We start from the raw sequence: 25,332 nt of genomic DNA on the forward strand, positions 1-25,332 counted from the left end.
GCTTGTCTGACGCATGCATGCAGTCCCAACACAGCACTGTGTCTTTACCAGGCCGAAGGCTGCTTGTCTGACACCATGCAGTCAGTCCCACACAGCACTGTGTCTTTACCAGGCCGAAGGCTGCTTGTCTGACGCATGCTGTCAGTTCCACACAGCACTGTGTCTTTACCAGGCCGAAGGCTGCTTGTCTGACGCATGCTGTCAGTTCCACACAGCACTGAGTCTTTACCAGGCCGAAGGCTGCTTGTCTGACGCATGCAGTCAGTCCCACACAGCACTGAGTCTTTACCAGGCCGAAGGCTTCATGTCTGACACCATGCAGTCAGTTCCACACAGCACTGAGTCTTGTTTACCATGATCTGACAGTCTGACTCATACATGCAACAACAACAGGTCCCTCCCTCTCTCTGCAGTGCTGCAGTGTTGTTGTCGGAGACCGCAGCACAGTGACAGGAACAAGTAGCATGTCTGCTAGACTAGAGAGACCGTGAGAGAGAGTGTGAGAGAGAGAGGGAGGGCTGCAGGGAGCTGTACGAGACACTGTACTTCTTACTGTATTTATTAAGCGCTGCTATAGGCTAGCCACTTCTGCATCTGACTCTGTGTGCAGCCGGCGTGTGTGTCTGTATGAGTTACAGTATGGTTTAATTAGCAGTATTTGCAAGGCACTGCTTACTGGTTTTTACTACTAGTAGTAGTCACACAGATTCAGTAACTCTTAACTATTTAAGCCCCATATCATTAATATATTATTATAATGATGGTATAATTCTAACATATCATTTGTCGTATGGCAAAATAGCAGATCTACAAACTGTGCTTTATCTGCCGCGTAGAGCCGTAGATCTTGGCTTTAAATGAACACTCACATTTTGCTGTGTTGCAAAATGTGTGTAGCTGCATCATGTGGATCACTGTGATATCATCCATAGGAGAGGAGACTGTTAAACCACGTTACAAACCACTCTTCTTTCCAACGCCGGCCTCAACCCGATGGGTCTGTCTGTTCCATTTCCGTTCTACAGGCTGGTAGTAATGAGTCTGTGTCGGCCCGTTCCTGTCTTTAATGGGTTTTGGCGTGTGTGTGTGTGTGTGTGTGTGTGTGTGTGTGTGTGTGTGTGTGCCTGCGTGTGCGTGCGTGTGCATATTCCGGTCTTTAATAGTCCTCCTTCTTTTCCACATTCAATAATCCAATAACCGTCCCAAGTATGTTTGTTGTGGCTCTGTGTTTAACCATGCTCAAATTCACAGCAGCTCTTTCGGCATTAAGAGAGTGTCTGATTAGATGTTTGCATTCTCCTGTTTGCAATTCATTGAGTAGGAAATCTGCGAGGGAGACGGTGTGGGGGAGACAGACAGGAAAGCTGTGAGGGAGACAGTGTATGAGAGGCAGACAGACAGACAGTAGGAAAGCTGTGAGGGAGACAGTGTAGGAGAGACAGACAGTAGGAAAGCTGAGAGGGAGACAGTGTAGGAGAGACAGACAGTAGGAAAGCTATGAGGGAGACAGTGTAGGAGACGAGAGACAGACGATAGACGGAGATCTGAGGATGATCTCGGATGCATCTTTCATATTATATTAAAGATTGTGTTTCTGTTTGATGAGCATCAGACCATAATGGCTTGTTCAATGTGTTGCTGTTTGTTCTGCAGACACTGTGTACTTCCACCTGCCTCCTCTGATTAAAGACATGACGTGTGTGTATGTGTTTGTTCTGCAGACACTGTGTATTTCCACCTGCCTCCTCTGATTGAAGACATGAAGTGTGTGTACGGAGTGTCCTGCTACAGACAGATAGAAGCCAAGGTCGGTACCCAAAAACCCAAACCCGTGTTCTCCTCGTCTTGTGTCTCACATACCCAAACCCATGTTCTCCTCGTCTTGCGTGTCACATACCCAAACCCAAACCCATGTTCTCCTCGTCTTGCGTGTCACATTATTGCTTTTTAATATCATACGTACCACATTGGAGCATGTCATATCACTCCAGTTCTTAAAGTCCTTCCACTGGCTCCCTGTGGTGGGTGGGCCAAATCATTGATTTCAAAATAACTACTGTTGGTCTATAAAGCTTTGAATTGTTTAGGATCAAAATACATTTCTGAATAAATAAATGAACGCGAGGAAGCAGCATTTAGTTTTTATGCACCACATTATCTGGAACAAACTCCCAGAAAAGTGCAGGACTGCTACCACTCTTTTTCTGTTTCTTCTCTGTTTCTTCTCTTTCTCTCTTCTGATCTGTAATTGTACGTGTTGTTTTTTTACTTTTGTTTATTGCATCCTAATGTCATTACTAAAACATATCGTCCTTGCGTCACCATCGAAAACCAATTACACCCTGGCATTGGGACCTTTAATCCACATCTTTATTACGTCATCATTGAGAGCTAGTTATACCAGTTATACCCTGACGTCATATGCTGCTACGATACATACGCATCAAACGGGTATACGCAAAGTAACCGCTAATCAACTTACAAATTACATAGAGGCATTTCCTTCAATAGCGGTCGACAGTACTTGCGCGCTCTGCTTGCGCACTAGTAGGCCTACTTGTGTGCAACAAGCAAGTAGGCACTCGACAGAGTGCAGTTCTAGTTTTATAAATGTGTTTCATTTGCTTGATGTTTTGTATAAAGTACGTAGAATTGCGTAGTTGTTGTTCAAGCGTGCGCTTTCACAAACAAAATGACCTTGCCTTGAATGTTCAAATACTGCATGAGTCACACGTGGTCCTCGTCGTGATGGTTGTTTATCGTGTCTCTTCTTCCTCAGAGCCTGAAGGTGCGGCTGGCCGACGTTACCAGGGAGACGGTGCAGAAGAGCGTGTGCGTCCTCAGTCGATTGGTGAGTCATGGCGAGGGGGAGGGGTCAAGGAGAAGAGGACCATGTTGGCGTGTGTTGACCTTTTACACTGACTGAAAAATAATGTGGTTTTTTGTGCTGTACTTAATTTTAGGCCTGACGTCGAAATAAGAAAAACGTTCGCTCTGAAAGAATATATATTCAAAGATTTGTGCCGCATTTTTCAAAAATAGCAGAGCTAGTGAGCTACAAGCTCGTAGCGCACCACTGGGACATTCTGCGTAAAAGTACCTTTTGTACTTGTGTTTTGATAACAAATACTTTTGTACTTTTACTCAAGTACATTTTATTACCAGACGTTTACTTGTAAGTTATAACAGAGTATTTCTACATTGTGTAATTGAAACCTTTACTCAACTAAGTAAAACATCTCAGTACTTCTTCCACCAGTGCTATTAGTTCAGGCTCACATTGTCCCAGGGGAGAATTTCACAACCGTTGCGAGACATATTGAAGATTAAGATATTTAAGCAACTAGTATCAACACACTACGGTGGAGTGTGGTTGTACTTGGCTGTGGTTATGCTTGCATCCACTGCACGACCTCCTCCAGTGTGATATAGCTGGTATACTGTACGACAGTTCTGTAACAAGCACCGCCTATTTAACACATAATGGCATTGCCTGCCGGGCGGGCGGATTATGATTTGTTTTGTTTATTTGAGCGTTTCGTTCTGCCAACACAAATGGTTGTCGGACTGGCCGAGCAACACTTAAAACATTTCTCTGCACACTACTAGCTTGCTGCTTTGTGTCTAGACAACTCAACAACAAGACAACTCACCCCGTTTCCTCCCAGAATTTTCTCCCCAGTGAGGGGTGGGAGAGGCTGGACAGCAGACGGCTGGACTTTGAATTTCTCTAACTATAAACTTTCATGACAGCAGACAGCCTATAAGTACAAATATAATTTATGAAAAGCTACTACAGTGAAGTCTGTTCACAGAAGTTGTTGTAGGATATGTGGGGATTATCTGACGAGGTACCATTTGAGGGGGAAAAACCTTACATATACTAAATTGTCAATATAAGTCAAATAATATAGCCTTTCCACAGGAGTATCTTTTTATATTTTTCCAAAAAGAATACAAACAGCCAATAGCATATTACAAAGTTATCCCCCTCACTGATGAAAATTCCGGGAGGAAAAATGGGCAAGCAAGCACCGGGGTGAGTTTTCCAGGATTCGTGTCTACATGTTGTTGCGTTACTACTTCATCCACGTGGTTGCATTTATTGTGCAACCGGTGAAATAAAGAGTCAGTCTGTTGACAGTCAGGCTGGTGGCATCACTGGCATGTGGGATTCTGAATCTTGTGACACACACTGAACAACACAGGATGGCAAAGTTTAAGCCATGAAGCAAAACATAAACACGCACACACACACACACACACACACACACACACACACACACACACACACACACACACACACACACACACACACACACACACACACACACACACACACACACACAGATAATGACCGTGTTGGTGTTCATTTTCCAGCCTCTATACGGCCTCCTTCAAGCTAAACTCCAGCTCATCACACACGCCTACTTTGAGGAGAAAGACTTCTCTCAGATCTCCATTTTAAAGGTGAGAACAGAAGACTGAATGAACCTCTCTCTCTCACGTCGTTGGCCCAGATATAACGGCATTTTCCTTATTTTATTTAATTGTCCTTATTTTCCTCCGTAGGAACTGTACGAACACATGAACGGCTCCCTGCGGGGCCTGACCCTGGAGGGATCACAGCTGTACTTAGGTAGGTGAACATGGAGGCCGTTTTGATCTGTCTTTCTAAATTCTACACACCCAAGGAGAAGGGGGTTCATGACCTTTTCTCCATCGACCCTAATGGTCGATGCGGTCACTTGGAAATGAAAGCGCGGCTCGTTTGCGCTCACAGCCCTCCCTGCTTATAAGTGGTCAGTGGGTGTGGCCATGTTTAATTTTCAGAGCTTGCTTATTTTAATGATCAATCAATCCATCGTGTTCTGGCTTGGATCGATGGTGCCGGTGTTTTAGTACACAATGAACAATTTATTATTTGTATAATTGTATATTGTAAAAATCTATCTGTATGTTTGATCTGTCCCATGTCTCTCCCCAGGACTGTCGCCCAGAGATTTAATACTGCAATTTCGACACAAGGTAGAAATTTCTCATCATCCGTTCCATTATGTCGAAAGCATTACAGTTTTGTTGCAGGACAGAAACATTGTATGTTGACTAGTAGAAATTCACCTTTAATTAAGGAACACAAAAGTGCAAATACATGAAAATGCTATTATTCAGTTACAGTAACGAGAGCAATGAGTTATGTTTTTACGATAAGTAGCAGCGTCCGTCCGTCCGTCAGATTAATATAATCCTCTGTTTTCATTTCCCTCTAGATCCTCATCCTCTTCAAACTCATCCTGCTGGAGAAGAAGGTGTGTGTGTGTGTGTGTGTGTGTGTGTGTGTGTGTGTGTGTGTGTGTGTGTGTGTGTGTGTGTGTGTGTGTGTGTGTGTGTGTGTGTGTGTGTGTGTGTGTGTGTGTGTGTGTGTGTGTGTGTGTGTGTGTGTGTGTGTGTGTGTGTGTGTGTGTGTGTGTGTGTGTGTGTGTGTGTGTGTGTGTGTGTGAGTGCGAGGTGTGAGCATGCGGGTGAAAAGTGAGAATTGAGCTGAATTGTGTTTCATTTGCATCCCTCCCAGGTCTTGTTCTATGTGTCTCCAGTCAACAGACTAGTGGGAGCTCTCATGACGGTCTTATCACTGTTCCCAGGTCAGTAGAAGCTTCACAAAAATCCATTCCTCTGTGGTGATGTGTCTGTCTGTCTGTCTGTACTGAGACACAGATAATATCTTTGCTAATGCAATTGCAAGACAAGTGCAACCATCCATCCAACATGATCTGTGTATCAATCGATCGCAGTCCTGCTGGCAAAAATCTTCTTTGACTTTCCGTCTCAACATTGTCAAAAGGAATTCACTCACAGACCTTTTGCGGTGTAGTATTACTGCAGTATAATACAGTAAGTAGTAATATAGTAAGACAGTTTACTATTGCAGCAATAGTAAACTGTATCATTGCAGCATTATTATAGCATCCACCATCCATCCATTTTTGATATTACTCCTCCAGATTCTGTACAGAAATCCCGCATATCGTTACACAGTATCTCTATAGTCTTGTGTTCAAGGCGGATCTTACGTGAAATCTTTCACAGACTTTCCTACTATAGGCTGAGGAATATATCCCACCCTTTTCACATTGGCCTGTTATAGCACCACCAGGAGGCCACAACCTGCCCTGCCCTGGTGGAGACTTTATCTAGTTTAGTCTTAGTCATCATATCTTAGTTTTTATTTAGTTAACAGTTAACTCTGTTAGTTAACTCTGTGTCTCTCTCTCCCCAGGTATGATCGAACACGGCCTGGCAGACTCCTCCCACTACAGGCCGCGGGGCAGCGTGTCAGAGGAGGTGAGTGTGTCAGACTTTTTATAAATTGTATACTTAAAAAAAATAGTGGAAATAGCTGATGTACAAGCTTACAACGCGCCACAAAGTGACTCATTGTAGATCAGCTTTTTGTAAGTATGGATGGAGAGACATGGAGAGAAGTCCGTACACGGCTCTGCTCCACAGTGCTTAATTAATTTAAAAACGCAATGAATGCCAGTGTTTTTAAAATAAATGAAGCGCTGTTCTCTGTGGTGCAGAGCTGTGGGCCGACTGTCTCTCTTTTACATTGTATCTAGTTTGTCCAGCACCAGCCAGGGACTGGATGTGTGTGTGCAACCCCACCTGTTTTAAAACGTACGACGATTATGACAAAACAATTGCGATTATCTCAAATAATGGCGATTAGACGAATATGTAATAATAGAGGGTATGCGCGTGACATCATCATCATACCAGGAAGTTATGCGGGAATGCCTACTGAGTGGCAAAAAACTACTTTCTGGCCTCGACAGCCCCATTCATCCAAACAGAAAAGTCCTATTTCCTTGCATGAAATTACTTTAAACAACATTAAATTCACATACCCTCTATTGTGACCAATCCTAGGTGAGCGTGAGCCTGGCCGACAGCCCCACGGGGGCCGACAACACCCTGGGGGCCGAGGAGTTCATCTCCGTCTCCGTCACAGACATCGATGGCGCCCTGGTGGAGCTGGTGGGGGAGGGGGGCGAGGAGACCCTCCGAGGGTCGCCAGCAGAGGGCGGCGAGGAGTCGACCTCCACCTCATCCGGAACCACCACAACGCAAGGTTAATATTATAACAGACCGAATCATCGCGACTTCACACGACAACCAAACATGTAGATAACACCAGCAGCGCTGGGGCACTAATACACTATTATTATACATTATTTCTGGAAGAACAGGATATTGAAAATATTTTTGCTTTGTTCTGAATATACCACCTAGGTTGAGGGTTTTATATTGAGCATCCATAGACGTTTTAACCACAAATACCACAAATACTACACAGATCATACTACACTGATCTGCTCTATAGTTAATACTATACTAATTCGGTTTGATACTTTAGTTTAGTTTATATTCGTTTTAGTATGAGTTTTGAGTGGTATTTGTCAAAGGCGAGATTCAAACATGTCAGAAAAAGGGTATTATGTCAAAAAGGAATACATTTTCTCTGCACAATACCACTCATTAGTCAACTAAAACATTTCTCGATTGTAGTTAGTTTGTTTTAGTTAACTCCAATAACCTTGCCTCTCACACAGCTCCCACCACGGGGGAGAACAACAGCCACCACCTCAAGCCCCCGTCCCGCGGCTCCCCGGAGTCCTCGGAGAGCGACTGGGAGACGCTGGACCCCAGCGTCCTGGACTCGGAGGCCCCCAAAGAGTCGCCCGAGAGGAGGGGGGAGGAGGGCGTCGAGCACCCGGACCCGTTTGAGGGCGGCGAGCAGAGCGTCCCCATCACGGTGCAGCCCCAGTCGGCGGGCGGCCTCGCCCAGGGCCTGGTGTCGGGGCTGGAGGAGGACAAGTATGGCCTGCCCCTCGCCATCTTCACCAAGGTAACGCTCCCCAGGGAGAGGAGCTCAGGGTGGGATGGATGCACACACAGATTAGACACACCAACCAACGGAACCGACATGCGGAAACAACGGCCGGACATGCGGCCGAACATGCACTCAGTGATGTAAATAGATTTTCAATGTAATGAGTCCCGGGATGCAGCGATGGTCTTTTAGAGATGAGTCCCAGGGACATTGATGAGTCCCACTTCAACAACGTTAGGAGTCATATTTTGCTTATTTTTACAAATTGCAGCATTTAACTCTCATTTCATTTTGGTTATAATGTGGTTATATGCATGTAGAAAACAGCAAACTAAAGATAGCAAAATACACTAGAATTGGGATGCAAAATGCACCCTATTTTAACCTCCGTGCTTGCGGTTAGGGTTCGGTTAGGGTTTGAGGTAGGTTGTCTTGTCTAATGACAGTCGGACCAATAGTATGTCTAACCTCAAGCCTGTACCCGTCAGGGTGATGTGATCTACAACAAGCTCAAAAGGCATTGCAATGCGCCACATTTTATACTAGATCTTGTTAGATCCAGTATTTTTTTTAAATTCTGAAATTGAACAATTTTGGAAAGTCCATGACCAAAATAGGGACGCCAGTTTGAATATATCTTCACAATCTGTACAGTACATTGTACACAGTCAAGGCAATTAGAACAACAATAACACAAACCTCCCTCTTATCAAATATTCCATTATTGACACATTTGTTTTGGATATTGATAGACTTTACAATAATGTACACATAGCTAACATGACAAGGCAAACAGTAACTGTAATCTGTCCGTTCCTCCTTTACCAGCCAGAGTTATCTACACTGATCTACAAGCTCACAACGTGTCACTCTGCAACGTGTTGTGTGAGCTTGTAGGTCGGCTGTATTCCCGTGCGCAACCAAGTCTAAAATAAAGCTGGTGTACGACATGTTTTAGTTTATTCTACATTTGCGTTGATAATAAAAAGCCAATGATGTTTCACAGTTTGTTTTCCGTTGCTGGAGGCTCTCTGGTAAGTTTCAGCAATGAAGTAAATAAATCAAAGCTAAAAATGTGGCCTTGGCTGGCAGTCCAGTCTGGCAGTGTGCCGCAGGTTCTGGGGGGGGTCCCTGGAACAACATATTTTAAGATGGGGTCGGTGGCCGAATACAGATAATTCTAGAGGTTCTTGACATGAAATAGTTTGAGAACCGTCTGACATAGAAACATAGGGTATTTCAGGAAACTGTCAGGATTTAGAAGACATCTGTAGAACCGTCTGACATAGAAACATAGGGTATTTCAGAAAACTGTCAGGATTTAGAAGACATCTGTAGAACCGTCTGACATAGAAACATAGGGTATTTCAGAAAACTGTCAGGATTTAGAAGACATCTGTAGAACCGTCTGACATAGAAACATAGGGTATTTCAGAAAACTGTCAGGATTTAGAAGACATCTGTAGAACCGTCTGACATAGAAACATAGGGTATTTCAGAAAACTGTCAGGATTTAGAAGACATCGTCCTCAGGTCTGAATGGGTTAAAAATGCTCAAGTAAAGTGACAGTGCCTCAAATGCACTTAGAAGGTGACATTTGCCCTCTTGTTCCTCCAGGGTTATCTGTGCCTACCCTACATGGCGCTGCAACAGCACCACCTGCTGTCCGATGTGGCGGTGCGCGGCTTTGTCGCTGGGGCCACCAATATCCTCTTCCGGCAACAGAGGCATCTGAGCGACGCCGTTGTTGACGTAAGACTCCTCTCTGTGTGTGTGTGTGTGTGTGTGTGTGTGTGTGTGTGTGTGCACGCACAGCGAGCACACTGACTGTATGCTCTTCATACAATGGGCCTGATTTGCTGTATCAAATATGAGCCGTACGAATTTGGTCGCAAATTGCTTGTAAATGCATCTGTGTCTCCTCAACACATTCATGCAAACAATATGTACATACAGTACGTCTAAATTAAGTGCAAAGTGTGTTTGTAGATGATTAGATTGTCTTCTTAGCCCATTAAGACCTGAGGCCGATTCTACACATATCTTCTAAATCCGAACAGTTTTCAGAAAAGCTTATGTTTCTATATCCGTGGGGTTCTCAAACTTGGCTGGATGGTAACCGCAAGGTTGCCAGTTCGAACCCGGGTGTCGAAGTGTCCTTAAGCAAGACACTGAACCCCTAATTGCTCCCGATGTGCTGGTTGGTGCCTTGCATGGTTTCCGCCGTCATCGGTGTATGAATGTGTGTGTGAATGAGTGAATGTAATGCACAATGTCTGTAAAGCGCCTTGGATAAAGGCGCTATATAAATGCACCGTTTACCTTTTCTTTCCCTGCAGGTGGAGGAAGGGCGCATCCAGATCCAGGACCCTGAGCTCCGCAGGCTCCTCGCTCTGACCACGGCCGACCTGCGCTTCGCCGACTACCTGGTCAAACACGTCACGGAAAACCGCGAGGACGTGTTCCTGGACGGGACGGGCTGGGAGGGCGGAGACGAGTGGATCAGAGCCCAGTTCACGCTCTACCTGCAGACGCTGCTGTCCTCCGCCCTGCAAGAAGGTATGCGTTACTCGCTTTAACCCAGTCTGGGCGGGAACCCCTTTTGGTGTTTCAGGCGTTATGTTGTACTTTAGCTGTTGAAAAATAGCAGATCTAAAATCTCATAGCGCGGCACCGAGTGCCGCACTATAAGCTTGTAGGTCTGCTAATTTTAAAAAGTCGTGAAAATGTGGCCCAAATGTTTGAATATATTCTTTCAGAGCGAACATTTTTAACTCAAATCTTTGCTTCTGGGAGGTCCCTGGATCTTTTTCAGATGGGAGTCGGCAGCCAAATACATACAGTATATCTATGGTGGTCCTTGACATGAAAATGTTTGAGAACGAATGACATGGAAACATGGGTTTTTCAGAAAACTGTCAGTACGGTATTTAGAAGACATTTGTAGAATCGATCTCAGGTCTCAAGTTACTTGCTTTAAACCATTTTCCAAATATTTGATTTTGTATCATTTTTTTGAAAATAATAATCCAATTTAACAGCGAGGTGCCCACTCTTCCATGGGGTCCTCAGTGTGTAGTATGGTACTGTAGGTAGCATACGATACTGTCCTGTCCAGAAAATTAAGAATGTTCCTTTTTCACACACAGACACACGCGTGATCAACTAAGATCGTAGTGAATTAGTTCCACTGTGTGGTAATCAATAACCGTGGCTTGACCCTCTGCTTCCTTTCCTCTGCGTCTCTTGTTCCAGATAACGAGAGGCTGCTGGCTGATTACGGCGTTCCGTTCGTCACGGCGTGGAAGATCTCTCACAACTACCGCGTGTGGTTCAGCAACAAGCACCCCGCGCTGGCGGAGATCACACCGGGGTAGGTTCAGATGGTTCAGATCAATCACACCAGGGTAGGTTCAGATCAATCACACCAGGGTAGGTTCAGATCAATCACACCAGGGTAGGTTCAGATCAATCACACCAGGGTAGGTTCAGATCAATCACACCAGGGTAGGTTCAGATCAATCACACCAGGGTAGGTTCAGATCAATCACACCAGGGTAGGTTCAGATCAATCACACCAGGGTAGGTTCAGATCAATCACACCAGGGTAGGTTCAGATCAATCACACCAGGGTAGGTTCAGATCAATCACACCAGGGTAGGTTCAGATCAATCACACCAGGGTAGGTTCAGATCAATCACACCAGGGTAGGTTCAGATCAATCACACCACGGTAGGTTCAGATCAATCACACCAGGGTAGGTTCAGATCAATCACACCAGGGTAGGTTCAGATGGTTCAGATCAATCACACCAGGGTAGGTTCAGATCAATCACACCAGGGTAGGTTCAGATCAATCACACCAGGGTAGGTTCAGATCAATCACACCAGGGTAGGTTCAGATCAATCACACCAGGGTAGGTTCAGATCAATCACACCAGGGTAGGTTCAGATCAATCACACCAGGGTAGGTTCAGATCAATCACACCAGGGTAGGTTCAGATCAATCACACCAGGGTAGGTTCAGATCAATCACACCAGGGTAGGTTCAGATGGTTCAGATCAATCACACCAGGGTAGGTTCAGATCAATCACTCCAGGGTAGGTTCAGATCAATCACACCGGGGTAGGTTCAGATCAGTAGGTTCAGATCAATCACACCAGGGTAGGTTCAGATCAGTAGGTTCAGATCAATCACACCGGGGTAGGTTCAGATCAATCACTCCAGGGTAGGTTCAGATCAGTCACACCAGGGTAGGTTCAGATCAATCACTCCAGGGTAGGTTCAGATCAGTCACACCAGGGTAGGTTCAGATCAATCACTCCAGGGTAGGTTCAGATCAATAACACCAGGGTAGGTTCAGATCAGTAGGTTCAGATCAATCACACCAGGGTAGGTTCAGATCAATCACACCAGGGTAGGTTCAGATCAATCACACCAGGGTAGGTACAGATCAATCACACCAGGGTAGGTTCAGATCAATCACACCAGGGTAGGTTCAGGGTAGGTGCCTCTTCCGCCGTAGTCTGAAAACCCACCTCTTCAGACTCCATCATGGCCCGTAGCACTTACCCTAGCCCCTTAGATAGAACTTCATGTAGACTTAGAGAGCATTTTATACAGACTTATACAGACTTGCATTTTATGTAGTCATAGCACTTCATAGTATAGTATAGTATGGCTACCGGTATGTATAGTTTCATTATATAGATATATTCCACTGTTAATAATAATAATAATAAAACTTTATTTGTATACAGTAGCACCTTTCATGACATGAAATGCAACTCAAAGTGCTTTACAGAGCAATGGAGAAAAAAAGAAAAAAGCAAGGCATAAACATTAAAAAACAAGAGCAGTAATGCAATTCAGTGTGGACATGAATAACAAAAAATAAATAACTGTTATGTTCTTAGCTTACGCATGTTTCATGATAACTACTTTTTTATGTATGTGATGTGATGCCATGCTTTTCGTTTTGTTGCTTATTGTAAGTCGCTCTGGATTAAGAGCGTCTGCTAAATGCCTAAATTGTAAATTGTGCTCCACCGTTAGAAACAGAATAATATTTATATTTTCCTTCTCCACTACATTTCAAAGACACATATTGAACTTTTGAATCCACTATATTTCCAGGAAGGGAAAAAGTGCATTGATGAAATATGAATAAGCCCTATTTCAAGTATAGTGGGAAAAATAGCTGATCTACAAGCTCACTATGCGTCAGATTGCGACACTTTGTGAGCTTGTAACTTGGTCGGGGGGGTAGGACCAAGGGATTTGGGATTTGTTTATAAACATTTTGGTATTTGTTTATAAACATTTGTGATTTGTTTATAAACATTTGTGATTTATTTATAAACATTTTGGGATTTGTTTATAAACATTTGGGATTTGTTTACAAACATTTGGGATTTGTTTATAAACATTTGGGATTTGTAAGTCTCATGGGGGGGGTAGGACCACTACCAGTAGACCTGTAGTAAGTCTCATGGTCGGGGGGGTAGGACCAAGGGATTTGGGATTTGTTTATAAACATTTTGGTATTTGTTTATAAACATTTTGGTATTTGTTTATAAACATTTGGGATTTGTTTATAAACATTTGGGATTTGTTTATAAACATATGTGGCCCCCACCTAGCTTCTTAATTTTGATCTCAAAGTGCACCAGATTGAAGCATTTTCATGGCAAATTTACAATTTTTATCCGGCGTGGCAAAGCAGGAGGGGGGGGGCTCTGTATAATATGTTGCCTAGGGCCTCAAAAGGCCTAGAACCGGCACTGCTTGTAAGTCAGCTATTTTCACAATTTTAGCTTTTTGTCCTTTTACTATTTGCTAAATGTGTTTGATAGATGAATTGTTTGATCTGTCCTCTTCCAGACATCCGTTCCAGGGCCAGTATGGAGTTGCTGATGTGAAATTAAGACTCTCACAGTGAGTATCATTTTTCAACAGTCAACTCAAAACAATTTGTTGATTTTGTTCTTCGGGTTCGGAAGCAAAGAATATCATTCTCAATGTACAGTACTTCACTGGGAGCGAGTTCAGAAATGTGACGAAAGAAATGACAGAATTCACGTTATGTACACAAAATGTAGTGGGTAAGAAGTCAAAATGGGTTCTTTAGTTTAGGGCATTGGTTCCCAACCTTTTTATACTGAAGTACCACCTCAGAAAATATTTGGCTCTCCATGTACCACCATAATAACTACAGTAATATAATATACAGGAGTTTATACCTGCCTTTTTGTTCCATTCCTAAGCCAATAATGCTGCTGCTCTGACAAAACTCTTGTCTAATCACTAATCAGCACAACGGATGATATTTCTGATTTGAATAATCCGTTCTCAAATCTTCTATTAACGGCTATAGGTGTGCTGTCATGCTCATTTCAGCACGGCTCTAGAGCCTATTTCAACCAATTGCTTGGTCAGAAGAACTACCTGTAGTAATATAATATAAATTTCATTCCACTTTTGTCTTTTTTTCCTCCTTTTGTGGGGCGACTCCTCTGTGTACCACTAGAGAGGGGCTCAAGTACCACCAGTGGTTGAGAACCCCTGCTTTAGGGCAGTGCTTCTCAAAGTGTGGACCCCCAGGGGTCCTTGAGAGGGTCCCAGGAGCTCCCGAGCTAAATGATTCATAGTCAGGAACCAAATGGACTCTTACAGGTCTACAGGGTACAACCCCAATAACTCCCAGAGTTATTATGAGGGTTGGATACGAATCTGGGGGTTGAAATGAAACCATTTGAGAACCCCTGCTTTAAAGAACTATCTCTTCTCATGCCCCAAAGACAAAAAAGTTACCCACCAAAACAAGCCCAATGCTGCCCTCTGGTGGTGAGTTATGGAACGTTAATTAAAACATTAGACAGATTGACAGACAGACCCGTAGATTACTGAAATGTGACTAAAAACGAAATTACATATTATTCAATAATAGACCATGATTAAATTAAATCAGAATTTGCTGTCAAAAAACTACAACTGGTTTGATGGTTTTAATTTAGGAGGAAACGAGGTCAGATGCTCCTTCTGGTGTCATGCCCGTGGACATCAGTCACACTAGAAAACAGACAGAGGTTCTACACAGCCTGTTTATTGATATCTGGGCAGTGATCCTCCTCAGACTAGTATCACAGACTGAGTTTCTACTGTTTATTGCAGCTCTTGTCAGCGTTTTTGAGCGTTTCTATTAATCTCACAAGACCCACAGAATGTTTTGTTCTAACGATGTATATATACTAGAATTTCGCCCGGCTTCGCCGGGCTCATCCCAGTGTCGTTGCAATAACAGAAAGTGTTTTTTATTTCTCATAAATACGCAAACATGGTGAAACAACTACAGTCACAGAGAGCAGTGGCAAGGTAGCTGCTGCCTGCTAACGATGCAAACAACAGCCTTGCCTGTCGTGTGTGTGTGTGTGTGTGGGGGGGGGGGATAGCACTAATTTTCGACATTTTACTGTGTCATAAATATGTACATCTGTAGCCTATATTGTGATTACATTTGACCGTACATTTGACTCTTGTGTTATATTCTTGTGAAATATTCAGTAAAGTATTGTGGTGAAATATTCACCCCAAGTTGATAAGATATGCAGAGAATATAATAGCAAGAAGCCCCAGTTTGAAATGCATTAGGCCACAGACCCCCATTTGATACCATTTGCTCTCTGGGAAAATCAGGGTCCATTTGGTTCCATTTGTATGCTCTTGGAGTATGATGACTGTGCTAACAGTATTATCATCAAATATGTCTCAGTTTGAAGATTCAAAAAAACATATTTCATATGTGTGAGCTTGTAAAGTCGAACGTTCAACCTAGAGACAGTGTTGCCAAGTCTGATCATTATAAGCTACTTTGGACTTGTTTATCTATTGGTAGTCCTTGACATGGAAATGTTTGAGTTCCACTGCTCTGAAACAACATTAGACAACAAAGTGTGACAGTCAACACTATAATTGATTATTTTAAGACTAATTTCCGGACCATTTCTGATTTACCTACTTTGAACTGGCCTATTAACATTTTTATAGACCTGGTTGCTTGTTTCACTCTCACATCCACGATATGTGGCAACCCTGGTCCCTGGTTTGTTTTGCGTGTGGATGTTGTTTTGTGTTGCTTTAGCATCTTTAGCACAGTATCTATCACAGGGTGCAGCAGCTGCTGCTGTCATGAAAACGCAAGTTTCTGTCCCAGAAGCTCACGTTAGGTCTGCGCACACTGTACGTTGCTATGGCAAGCTGTCATCAAATGCTGCTAACGTTGTGGTCAGCACTGTTAGCATGTGTGCTATCAGGCAAAAGCTGAGATAGATATAAAACTACTGGCCAAAATGTCATACAAAACACAACCCCTCAAATCGGAATGTGATTGTGACCTACAGACCATCATGATTTGCTTGCTGGACCTATAAATAATTTATTTGCATTAAATTGCCACTCGCCTTAGCCTGCATGCCTATTCTGTGTCTCTGTGTGTGTGTGTGTGTGTGTATGTGTGTGTGTGTGCGCGTGTGCGCAAGACAGACGTGCGTGTGTGTGCAGGCTGAGAGCTGCTGACTGTGATTGACGTGTGAGCTGGATAAATCAGTGAGAGTTGGAAAAAGCGCACGCAGAGCCAACTCGCAGGCAGTGCCTCAGGCCAGATGCCTGAGAATCGGCACAGGATTCTCTGGGTCACCAGTGTTGGTGTGACACACACGGCTTCCACATTTAGCTTCATACTGGGTGAAAGTGGCGTTCCAAAAATTATTTTTCCCCTCGGAATTCTTATTCACAATGAGATGGAGTTGAGGTGTTTGTGTTTGCTTGCTGGAGCTATAATTAATGTATTTGCATTAAATGTCCACTCGCGCATCGAAGTAAAAAGCAAGATGGCCGATTGTGAGACTGAAAAGTAGCTGTGGGGGCGGGCCTGGAGGGCCTATGAGAACACGGAACAGTGTTGCCAGGTTTGCGAATTGTAAGCGAGTTGTAGTGTGTGTAAGTAGCCTGGTTAAAAGGCCTTGTTTCTGCCCGTGTTGGGGCAACAGAACATGTCGACCAGTTTCTGTCAACCGCTTTTGGTCAGGTGACCAACTCCACAAATGTTAAATTAGATACATCAATTATCTCAAAAGAAAGACGAGAGGCTCTACTTTCATTGGGGCGGGGGGGGGGGGAGGATGTGTCACTGCGATGTTCCTTTCTTCTTTTTTTTATTCACTTAATTTTTATTGATGACAACAAAAAAAAGACAATACAAAAAAAGAAAAAGGAAAAAAACAAAGACAAGGCAAGGTTCAAGGCTGCATTTTTCATATTACAAGGTACATTCATTGAAATCCTCATACATTATCGCTAGGCTTCAGTGTAGTGTGTGTGTGTGTGTATGTGTGTGTGTGTGTGGGGGGGGGGGGGTGTGTGTGTGTGGGGGGGGGGTGCTCTGGTTTCATTCCAGGAAGTACAGCTGAAAGGGGATCCCGTCCGTCCCGCTTGACGGCGAAAGAACAAGGAGGCGTGGCCTTTGCACTTAGAGGCCGGCCCACGGCCGTCTTGAGTGACAGGCTGAGAGCCAGGCAGGCACCGCTGTTAAGAACATGACTCTTGAGAGCGTGAAATGAAACCAAATTAACCCTTAAACGGGTCCATTTGGTTTAATTTTACGCTCTCAAGAGTGTTATTATTGATCAACGTTTGTGTCAGAGTTCCATTGGGGTCCAATTAAATGCAAGAGTTAAATGGCGTTAAAATACGAACGAGCTTGTGTAATAATGGCACTTCCAAAGTTCCAATGCTTCTTCTCATACTTTGGCCTTTCCATTCACATTAATGCCTGAACAACTCTACTCTGATCATTTGTGTAATGTCATTCATACGAGGGCCTCGCGTTAAAATACCAAGTAACAACTCTATTCTGTTAAAAACGCATCGCTGCACGGTGGCACGGTTGGTAGAGATGTCGCCTCACAGCTAGAAGGTCCTGGGTTCGATTCCCGCTGGGGACGCTGTGGGTGCTGGCGGCGTGTTCTCTCCTCCTCCACGTCATCAGTGCCCATACCCGAGGTCGAGGTTGGCGAAAGGGCCTTTCTGTGTGGAGTTTGCATGTTCTCCCCGTGTCCCCTAGGGTAGGTACCCTCACATGTTCTCCCCGTGTCCCCTAGGGTAGGTACCCTCACATGTTCTCCCTGTGTCCCCTAGGGTAGGTACCCTCACAAAAAACATGCCGTAATCCTGGTCTCTATACTGCCTCCCACTGGCCAGACGGGGCGCCTGATGGAGGGGAAAGGAACTGGTCTCTATACTGCCTCCCCCTGGCCAGCCGGGGTGCCTGATGGATGGGAAAGGAACTGGTCTCTATACTGCCTCCCCCTGGCCAGCCGGGGTGCCTGATGGATGGGAAAGGAACTGGTCTCTATACTGCCTCCCCCTGGCCAGCCGGGGCGCCTGATGGAGGGGAAAGGAACTGGTTGGAATAACGTGTTCCTTCCACGCGCTATATACGTCCAACCAGGGAAACTCCCCCCTGTCAGGTGTAAAGGAGCAACTTGGACACTCAGGCATGAAGGAAGCATGAGTTCAAGTCCGTTGCTCTCCCCTTGTCCCCCATATATGGGGACTAGGTTGGCGGAGGGTGTGTAGAGCCCAGGATGCTGACATTGCCACTTGTGTTCTTAACAGCGGTGCCTGCCTGGCTCTCAGGCTCAGCCTGTCACTCAAGAAGGCTGTGTGTGTGTGCATGCGCGCGGTATGACAAACTTCGCGGAGGCACTTGCAGCATCTCATGTTTCCTCTCCGCTATGTTGTAACACGGCCTTGGTGAACTTTATCGTAACACCTTCGTAAACAAACAAACAGACCGAGCGTTGTTAAAGATCCTCCCTCCCATTCTCACACACACACACGGTCACACGCACACACACAGCACACACACACACACACACACACACACACACACACACACACACACACACATGGGAGGGCTGTTTTATATGAGGCTGAATATGACCTCTATTCCAAGTGAATAGTGTTTATCAGAGAGATGCCAGCAGGGCAGGAGAGAAACACCAGTTGAGCAGCCAACTGGGCTTGTTGTTTATGAGTGGGCGGGTCTTTGTGTTGATTGACATGGAGCGTAGCGATGCAAAACAACAGTGTTGTTAACAGAATGTTGTTCTTCGAATTGTTGACCGTCCCCAGTTGCGATCTACTGTACAGTTGCACGTGATTAATCCTTGTAGATCGGCCATTTTCACTCTTTTGGGTCTCGGCGGGGAGACATTAAACTAAAGTCCTCCTTTTTGGGGCTCGAGCTAAGAGGTTTGGTTAAGCGTGGCTGTAAAGCACCTTGAGGAGCAGTTGAAGAAGAATTCATAGGTTTTCTTTTATTTAATATGTTGTTTTTTTTGTTCTCTCATAAAATGCATTCTAAGGCCCTATAACCACAGCGGAGGGTCGCCAGCCATGCATGCAACCCCTTGCATCAACAACAGCACACACAGTACAGGGTCTATATGTCTCTAAACCAGTGGTTCTCAAAGCTCTGGTCGTCTGGACCACTAGCAGATGTTTAAACAAACCTCAAGGACCACCTCACCACCATCCCACCCCACAACAAATACACTCCATTTAGTATAAAAGAAGGCATAGCACAGTCATTCCTATTTTATGTACTTTTTTTAATTGTTATTAATGATCTTAAAGTGCATAAAAAACAGTCAATCTTACAACAGTTGAGAGCTTGTTCAACTACTGTAAGTATAAATCAGGACCACACAAACTCTGCCTGCTGGACTTTTATATATCCATCCTAGGAAATAGACAATGCATATACTTTTGCTGAAAGTATATAGCTGCCACAAGTGTATTTACAGATTTACAGATTCTGTATTTACAGATCAGCTTACAGAACGGAAAGGGGTAGCCGCTAGGGGACTTACATTACAGCTTCATACTGTACAGCCCGAGCTGAGGAGATAATTTATGAGAGCGACAGTAGAGATTATTTACGAGGGACAGTTTGTTCCTCGTAAAGCCGAGAGGGGAGACGAGGGGCGTAGGGGAGACACGGAGGCGATGCTGATCCTGACTTGATCTCACGCATTAAATCAACTACATCAGTGGACATCAATGTCCTTGTTTATTATCGGGGGCTGGGATGTGTCAACAACACAACATCTCACGGTGGTGACCCCACCTTCAGCGAGAGACGCTGTCTAAAACATCCTGTCTGTCTAACGGACGGACGGGCGGACATGAGACAGCCAGATGGCATTCAGCAACAGAGAGAGCTGTCAGTCAGAGCTGCTCTGTTGTTGTTGTTGTTCTGCCCCTGCTGTTGGCAGCGCCGTCAGCCGGCCACCCTATTTCCACTGACCGCTGCCAACCTGTGCTCTGGCTCATAATAATGGACCCCATGATTGTTCATCTGAAAATAACATTGGGTGTGTGACTGGCTGGCCCGCCCGCCCGCCGGCCGTAGCCCGGCCCGGCAGCGCTGAATGGGATTCCTTTATGGCTGACTGTAGATTGGAATGTGTTGTTCTGGGTGGGAGGTCGGGTCGGGCTCTGATGGGCAATCTGGGCCTCTGTGCTGCAAAAGGGTAGGTTAGGTGGCCATACCTATTTCGTGGTCCAGTTCATACATACTTTTTCATGTCACAAGGACCCCCAAATTGACACTAATTAGCCCGCAGACCCATATGCCAGGGACCCCCATAAGAGAAGATTTTTATATCTCGATTTTCAACCTGTTTAATTACAACGATACTCGGTTTGACATGCATTAGTCTCTACGGACCCTAGAGGACAGCTTAGTGTTACGACTGCTAAGTAAAAAGTAAGTAGCCTTGCAGAGCCATGAGGCCCCATAGGGGGCAGGAGCCCATCTCCTGTTTCTGTAGCGTGAGGCAGCTTGATGTACAAGTACACCCCCTGGACACGACGCTAGTATGTCTCAGTACACCCCCTGGACATGACGCTAGTATGTCTCAGGGATGCGGAGTGCCAAGCAGGGAGGCACTGGGTCCCCTTTTTCAGGAGACTTTGGTTACGACTGCTATAGTATAATGTATATAACAGTATAATGTTGTAAATCGCGATAATGTCCCTCGAAGCAGTGACGTCATTCTGTTTGTGTTTGTTTTTTAAAGCTCTGTGCAGAACAGCGAGCGAGGAAAGAAGCTGGGCAACGCCATGATGACCACCAGTCGCAGCATGGTTCAGACCGGGAAGGCAGTCGGTAAGCATCGAACAGCGTCTGTCTTAGGCATCGTTTAAAGGAGTATTCAGTGAATTGGAAACCCCCCCCCCCCGGTCCGCCCCGGTAACAAGATGTGCACATGCACATTTTCAGTGGGGAGACACACAACAGGCCAACAGCACACACACCAAGGCCCGCCCCCGCTCGACCCCCAGGGGTTAACTGGGGACAGGGAGGAATTCCTTATATGGTCAGCACACTCTATAGTAGGGAGGATTATCACAACAAAACAAAAAAAGAATTAAGTGAAATCACTGAATATACCTTTAAGCCTGAGTCGCACATAGTTTCGGGCGGCGAAAAGGTGAAAATATGTGACACGTGGTGACTTTGTAGATCAGCTATTTTTCACTGGCCTCAATCCCTCTTTATTTGTAGAACTCGCCAGTAATTTGGTTTATAGACATGATGTTATTTAGTACTGTTTAAATTCTGATGTTTTTCTCAGTGCTCCCATTACCTCTCGTTCTTGTCTCGTTCTCGTCTCCCTCCTTACCTCTCACAGGTCAGTCGGTGGGCGGGGCTCTGACCAGCGCCAAGTCTGCCATGTCCTCCTGGTTTACCACGCTGGCCACGCCGCCCGCCGTCACCGGCTCCTCCTCCGCTGAACAACTGGACACCGAAACGCAGCCTTGACCACCCCCCCCACCACCCCCCACCCCCTCCCCCCCCCACACCACCATCACCCTGAGAAACCCGTCCAAACCGGCCCCTCTCTCCTCGTCCGGTTATATCATCCACCCTTCCTCCTCCTCCTGTCCCCTCCTGCCTTTCGCTCCTGACACCATGCTGGGGTGGTTCTGGTGTTGGCCCGGGTGACCCCAAATACGGTTTATATGAAGGATTGACCCGCCCCACCCCCCCTTCTCGACCCCCCCCCCCCCCCAAAGGCCCAAACCAAACAACGCGGTACAAAAGCGGTATCGGAAAAGGAACAACACTTCCGTATCCTGCCGTATACTATCAGCGACATCTTCTGGTCTAAAAAAACCCCCCACTGTGGTCCTTTTGTGGTGAAGGTTTTCCATCAAAGACCTTTAGTGGATTCCTCCTAAACCTCCGTCCTTGTATTGGGGAGGTCAGTGCTGATGCGTCGTCACATGGGCGCTGATCTCAGATCTGTGCGGAGAGAGAGAGAGAGAAGCGGCCGCGATGTTTTAAAAACCATGACCTGCAAAGAAAGGCTTCTGGAGCAGCAGCTGTCCTTCAGTCACTGGTTCACAGGAGCAGCTGTCTGTCAGTCACTGGTTCACAGGAGCAGCTGTCTGTCAGTCACTGGTTCACAGGAGCAGCTGTCTGTCAGTCACTGGTTCACAGGAGCAGCTGTCTGTCAGTCACTGGTTCACAGGAGCAGCTGTCTGTCAGTCACTGGTTCACAGTTCAGACGCGATATCGCCGGACGTGCTCCGATCGATCACACACGATCAGTACTGCCCATCAGGGGGTCGTTCTCTTCTCAGTTCGCGACTCGTTTTTGTGTACTTCGGTAGTGCACTTCTCGCTGTGTTCAAAACATTCTGTAAATTGCAGCGTTTTCTATGTGTTGGTGTTGAGCCCGTGGAGTACTATATAGATGGATATTAGGAGGACTTGGAACTGAACTGGGATTATGTTCACAATCTACATTCACAGCTCTACTAGAGGCATCTTAGCCATTCCGACCAACTGTGATTTACCCTGAGAGAGCCGATGGCGAGGAGGATCATTGTCTTGTTCAAGTAAAGGGCACTTTCGATGAGACATGGTGTGGCTGTGTTCTGGGACTTGAACTTGTGACCTGTCTGTTATGGGGGCAGACCGTCTAATTATGACATCATACTGCGTGCCCCCACCCCACCCTACTTAGCTCAAATGTCAGCAGTAACATTGGGAGCTCTCACGTCATTTTGGTTCATATAGTCATATTAATTCCGACAGCCGTAATGTTTTTAATTCTCAAACGTATTCTCCCCCAATACAACAGTGTTGTTCGGCCGAAAATAGCTACAGTACAAGCTTGCAACGCATAGTGACTCACATTCATGACGCGTTGTGAGATTGTAGGTTTCAAGACACCATTGTACGACACGTTTAAATCTGCTAAATGCTTCCGTCTCACTGCAGATCTTTACTCTGTCATGGGCATTTATTGCATATTAGTAACAGCTGAGCAGTCTTTGGTTTGATCAAATTTCAGGTAAAGGGATTTTTTTCCCCTTGAGTTTTAACTGACCAGTGCATCGCGATTCACATTTTTCACTTAAGTCAAAAATAAGTGCAATGGTTTTGCATATATTTTCCTTTCAAATGTACCCTAAAGAATGTGCCCAGTTTGGTAGAGTTTTGGCTCCATATCATCGTCAGAAGTTAATATTTATGGCAGATCTGGTAGTGCGTTTGACAGGTTCTGCTGTGATCTAAATTATGGCACACACTCAAGTTCCACAGTACAAAAGTTAAGTATTCCTAAACAACTAAATGTTAGGATTGCAAAACACATTTGAATGCTGATATGTACTGCTTTTATAACGGTGAGGAATTGTCTATTATAGCTATAAATATACACGTTTTCTCAATTATTGATGGATCGGATCGGCATGCAGTCAAAAGTGCAGTGCAAGGTGTTCTGGCAGAGTTTTCGGACAAAGATTACTTTAACTGCAGGAATAGTGTGACAGGATTTCTCGTTGGTCACTGTCGATGACCACATGGCGCTTAGCCACTCTTTCAAAATGAACAATCTGTTTTTTCCAGCATGGATGGATGGATGGATATCGGACGAGGTGCTCAGTCATCCCTCAGAATACTACTACTGTATACGATTGCCTTTTGGGAGATATTTAATGTCAAAGGAAAGAAAAAATGCTGAAGGTAGCTTATGTATCAGGTAACTTATTTATTTTGTTGTGTATAGTTTTAACTCGTATATATATATATATAGTCCTTGGAACACTGGAACAAGTCCTCTGTTTGGACCACTTGTTGTGTGTGTTCACACAGATAGCAACCCCAATCAGCCACCGTTCTCTTTCTACCGTACATACATACATTATGCTGTATCATTTCTGTGTTCTCATCTCGTGTACTTTCTCACGTCGAGGTGCTTTACTGGAAACTCTTTCCTTTCCCCCAACTTCCTTTTTTTAAATATTTTTTACAGTTCTGTTTGGTAAGTGTTGAATAAAGTCACCGTCATACGTTGACACGTTGGCGGTGTCTGTCTCGTGTCGAAAAATGGCAGACTGGCGACAAGCTCACGTGTTACTGTACATCCACGACATGTTTTCTGAGCTTTGTGCGTCTGTTATTTTCCTCGTGCGACACCGTCGTGCGATGGAACATAGATTAGGCTAAAAGCATGCTCTATGTCTACTCTAAACCATGGTTACCGCAGCTGTGGTGGTGCTGTGGCTTTCTTTCTTGTTTTGATTTTGAGCTAGAATCCGGCCGGACGTTACTATTTGTTGGGCCTGATGACAATTATTAATTAATAACACGCTTAGATATCATTGATATATCCGATCAAAAACACTGTATAAACACATGTTTTTTTTGCTCTGATCCATCCAATTTGGTTATTTTAACACAAATATATGTAATGGAGGCCGGATATTTTACACAGTGTAAAACTAAACTTTAACATGAGTGCTCTGTAACGATAAACTACACTGGGAAGGTAACTTTTAATAGGAAAATACAAACACAAACAATTTCTCAATTTTACCCCAAGCATCTTTTTCCCGCATTATGTAAAATGTAATAAATGATATGGGCACATTACCATTATGTTCCCACCTATACTGTATGTCACCAATTATTGGTGGTATTCTAAATATATTCAATATTCGGTATTTGATTTTTTCTTTTTTTACATGTGTGATCGTTTTTCTTTAAGTTTTGTCATGCTTTGTCTTCTTCAGCCTAATCTATACTCTGTTGTATGACGGTGCCGCGCACCAGAAATAGCTGACCTGCAGCTATTTCTGACTCGCTGACTGTATGTTGCTCAAGTAAAAGGTTCATTAAGTACGATGAGGATTTTTGATTGATCCAAGCTAGTTTTCTCCTTTTTTTTCTCTCTCTCTCCAAAATGTTTTCTTTTTGGTTTTTTTGTCAAACTGACATTATAATGTTTTAAATGTGTATTTAAAAAAAAAAGGAAAAAAAGACAGTACAATGTTTTGTAAAATTGTGAATTTAAAT

At 44.6% G+C, this 25,332-nt stretch overlaps 1 protein-coding gene across 1 annotated transcript in view; it reads left to right on the plus strand.

Annotated features, from left to right (window-relative positions):
- Positions 1-22,081, plus strand: part of avl9 (AVL9 homolog (S. cerevisiase)) — a 33,598-nt gene extending 11,517 nt beyond the window's left edge. Inside the window, exons 3-18 of the mRNA XM_080794111.1 lie at positions 1,722-1,807; positions 2,780-2,851; positions 4,381-4,470; positions 4,573-4,639; positions 4,988-5,028; positions 5,271-5,309; positions 5,573-5,642; positions 6,278-6,342; positions 6,931-7,132; positions 7,614-7,909; positions 9,513-9,647; positions 10,235-10,454; positions 11,151-11,268; positions 13,779-13,832; positions 21,041-21,129; positions 21,656-22,081. Coding sequence (XP_080650237.1) covers positions 1,722-1,807; positions 2,780-2,851; positions 4,381-4,470; positions 4,573-4,639; positions 4,988-5,028; positions 5,271-5,309; positions 5,573-5,642; positions 6,278-6,342; positions 6,931-7,132; positions 7,614-7,909; positions 9,513-9,647; positions 10,235-10,454; positions 11,151-11,268; positions 13,779-13,832; positions 21,041-21,129; positions 21,656-21,786 — 1,775 coding nt within the window. The 3' untranslated portion in view covers positions 21,787-22,081. The remainder of the gene's footprint in view (positions 1-1,721; positions 1,808-2,779; positions 2,852-4,380; positions 4,471-4,572; positions 4,640-4,987; positions 5,029-5,270; positions 5,310-5,572; positions 5,643-6,277; positions 6,343-6,930; positions 7,133-7,613; positions 7,910-9,512; positions 9,648-10,234; positions 10,455-11,150; positions 11,269-13,778; positions 13,833-21,040; positions 21,130-21,655) is intronic.
- Positions 22,082-25,332: the final 3,251 nt, after the last annotated feature.

The sequence above is a fragment of the Protomyctophum bolini genome, assembly GCF_963924005.1.
Source record: "Protomyctophum bolini genome assembly, chromosome: 21".
In the NCBI taxonomy this organism is placed as follows: domain Eukaryota; kingdom Metazoa; phylum Chordata; class Actinopteri; order Myctophiformes; family Myctophidae; genus Protomyctophum; species Protomyctophum bolini.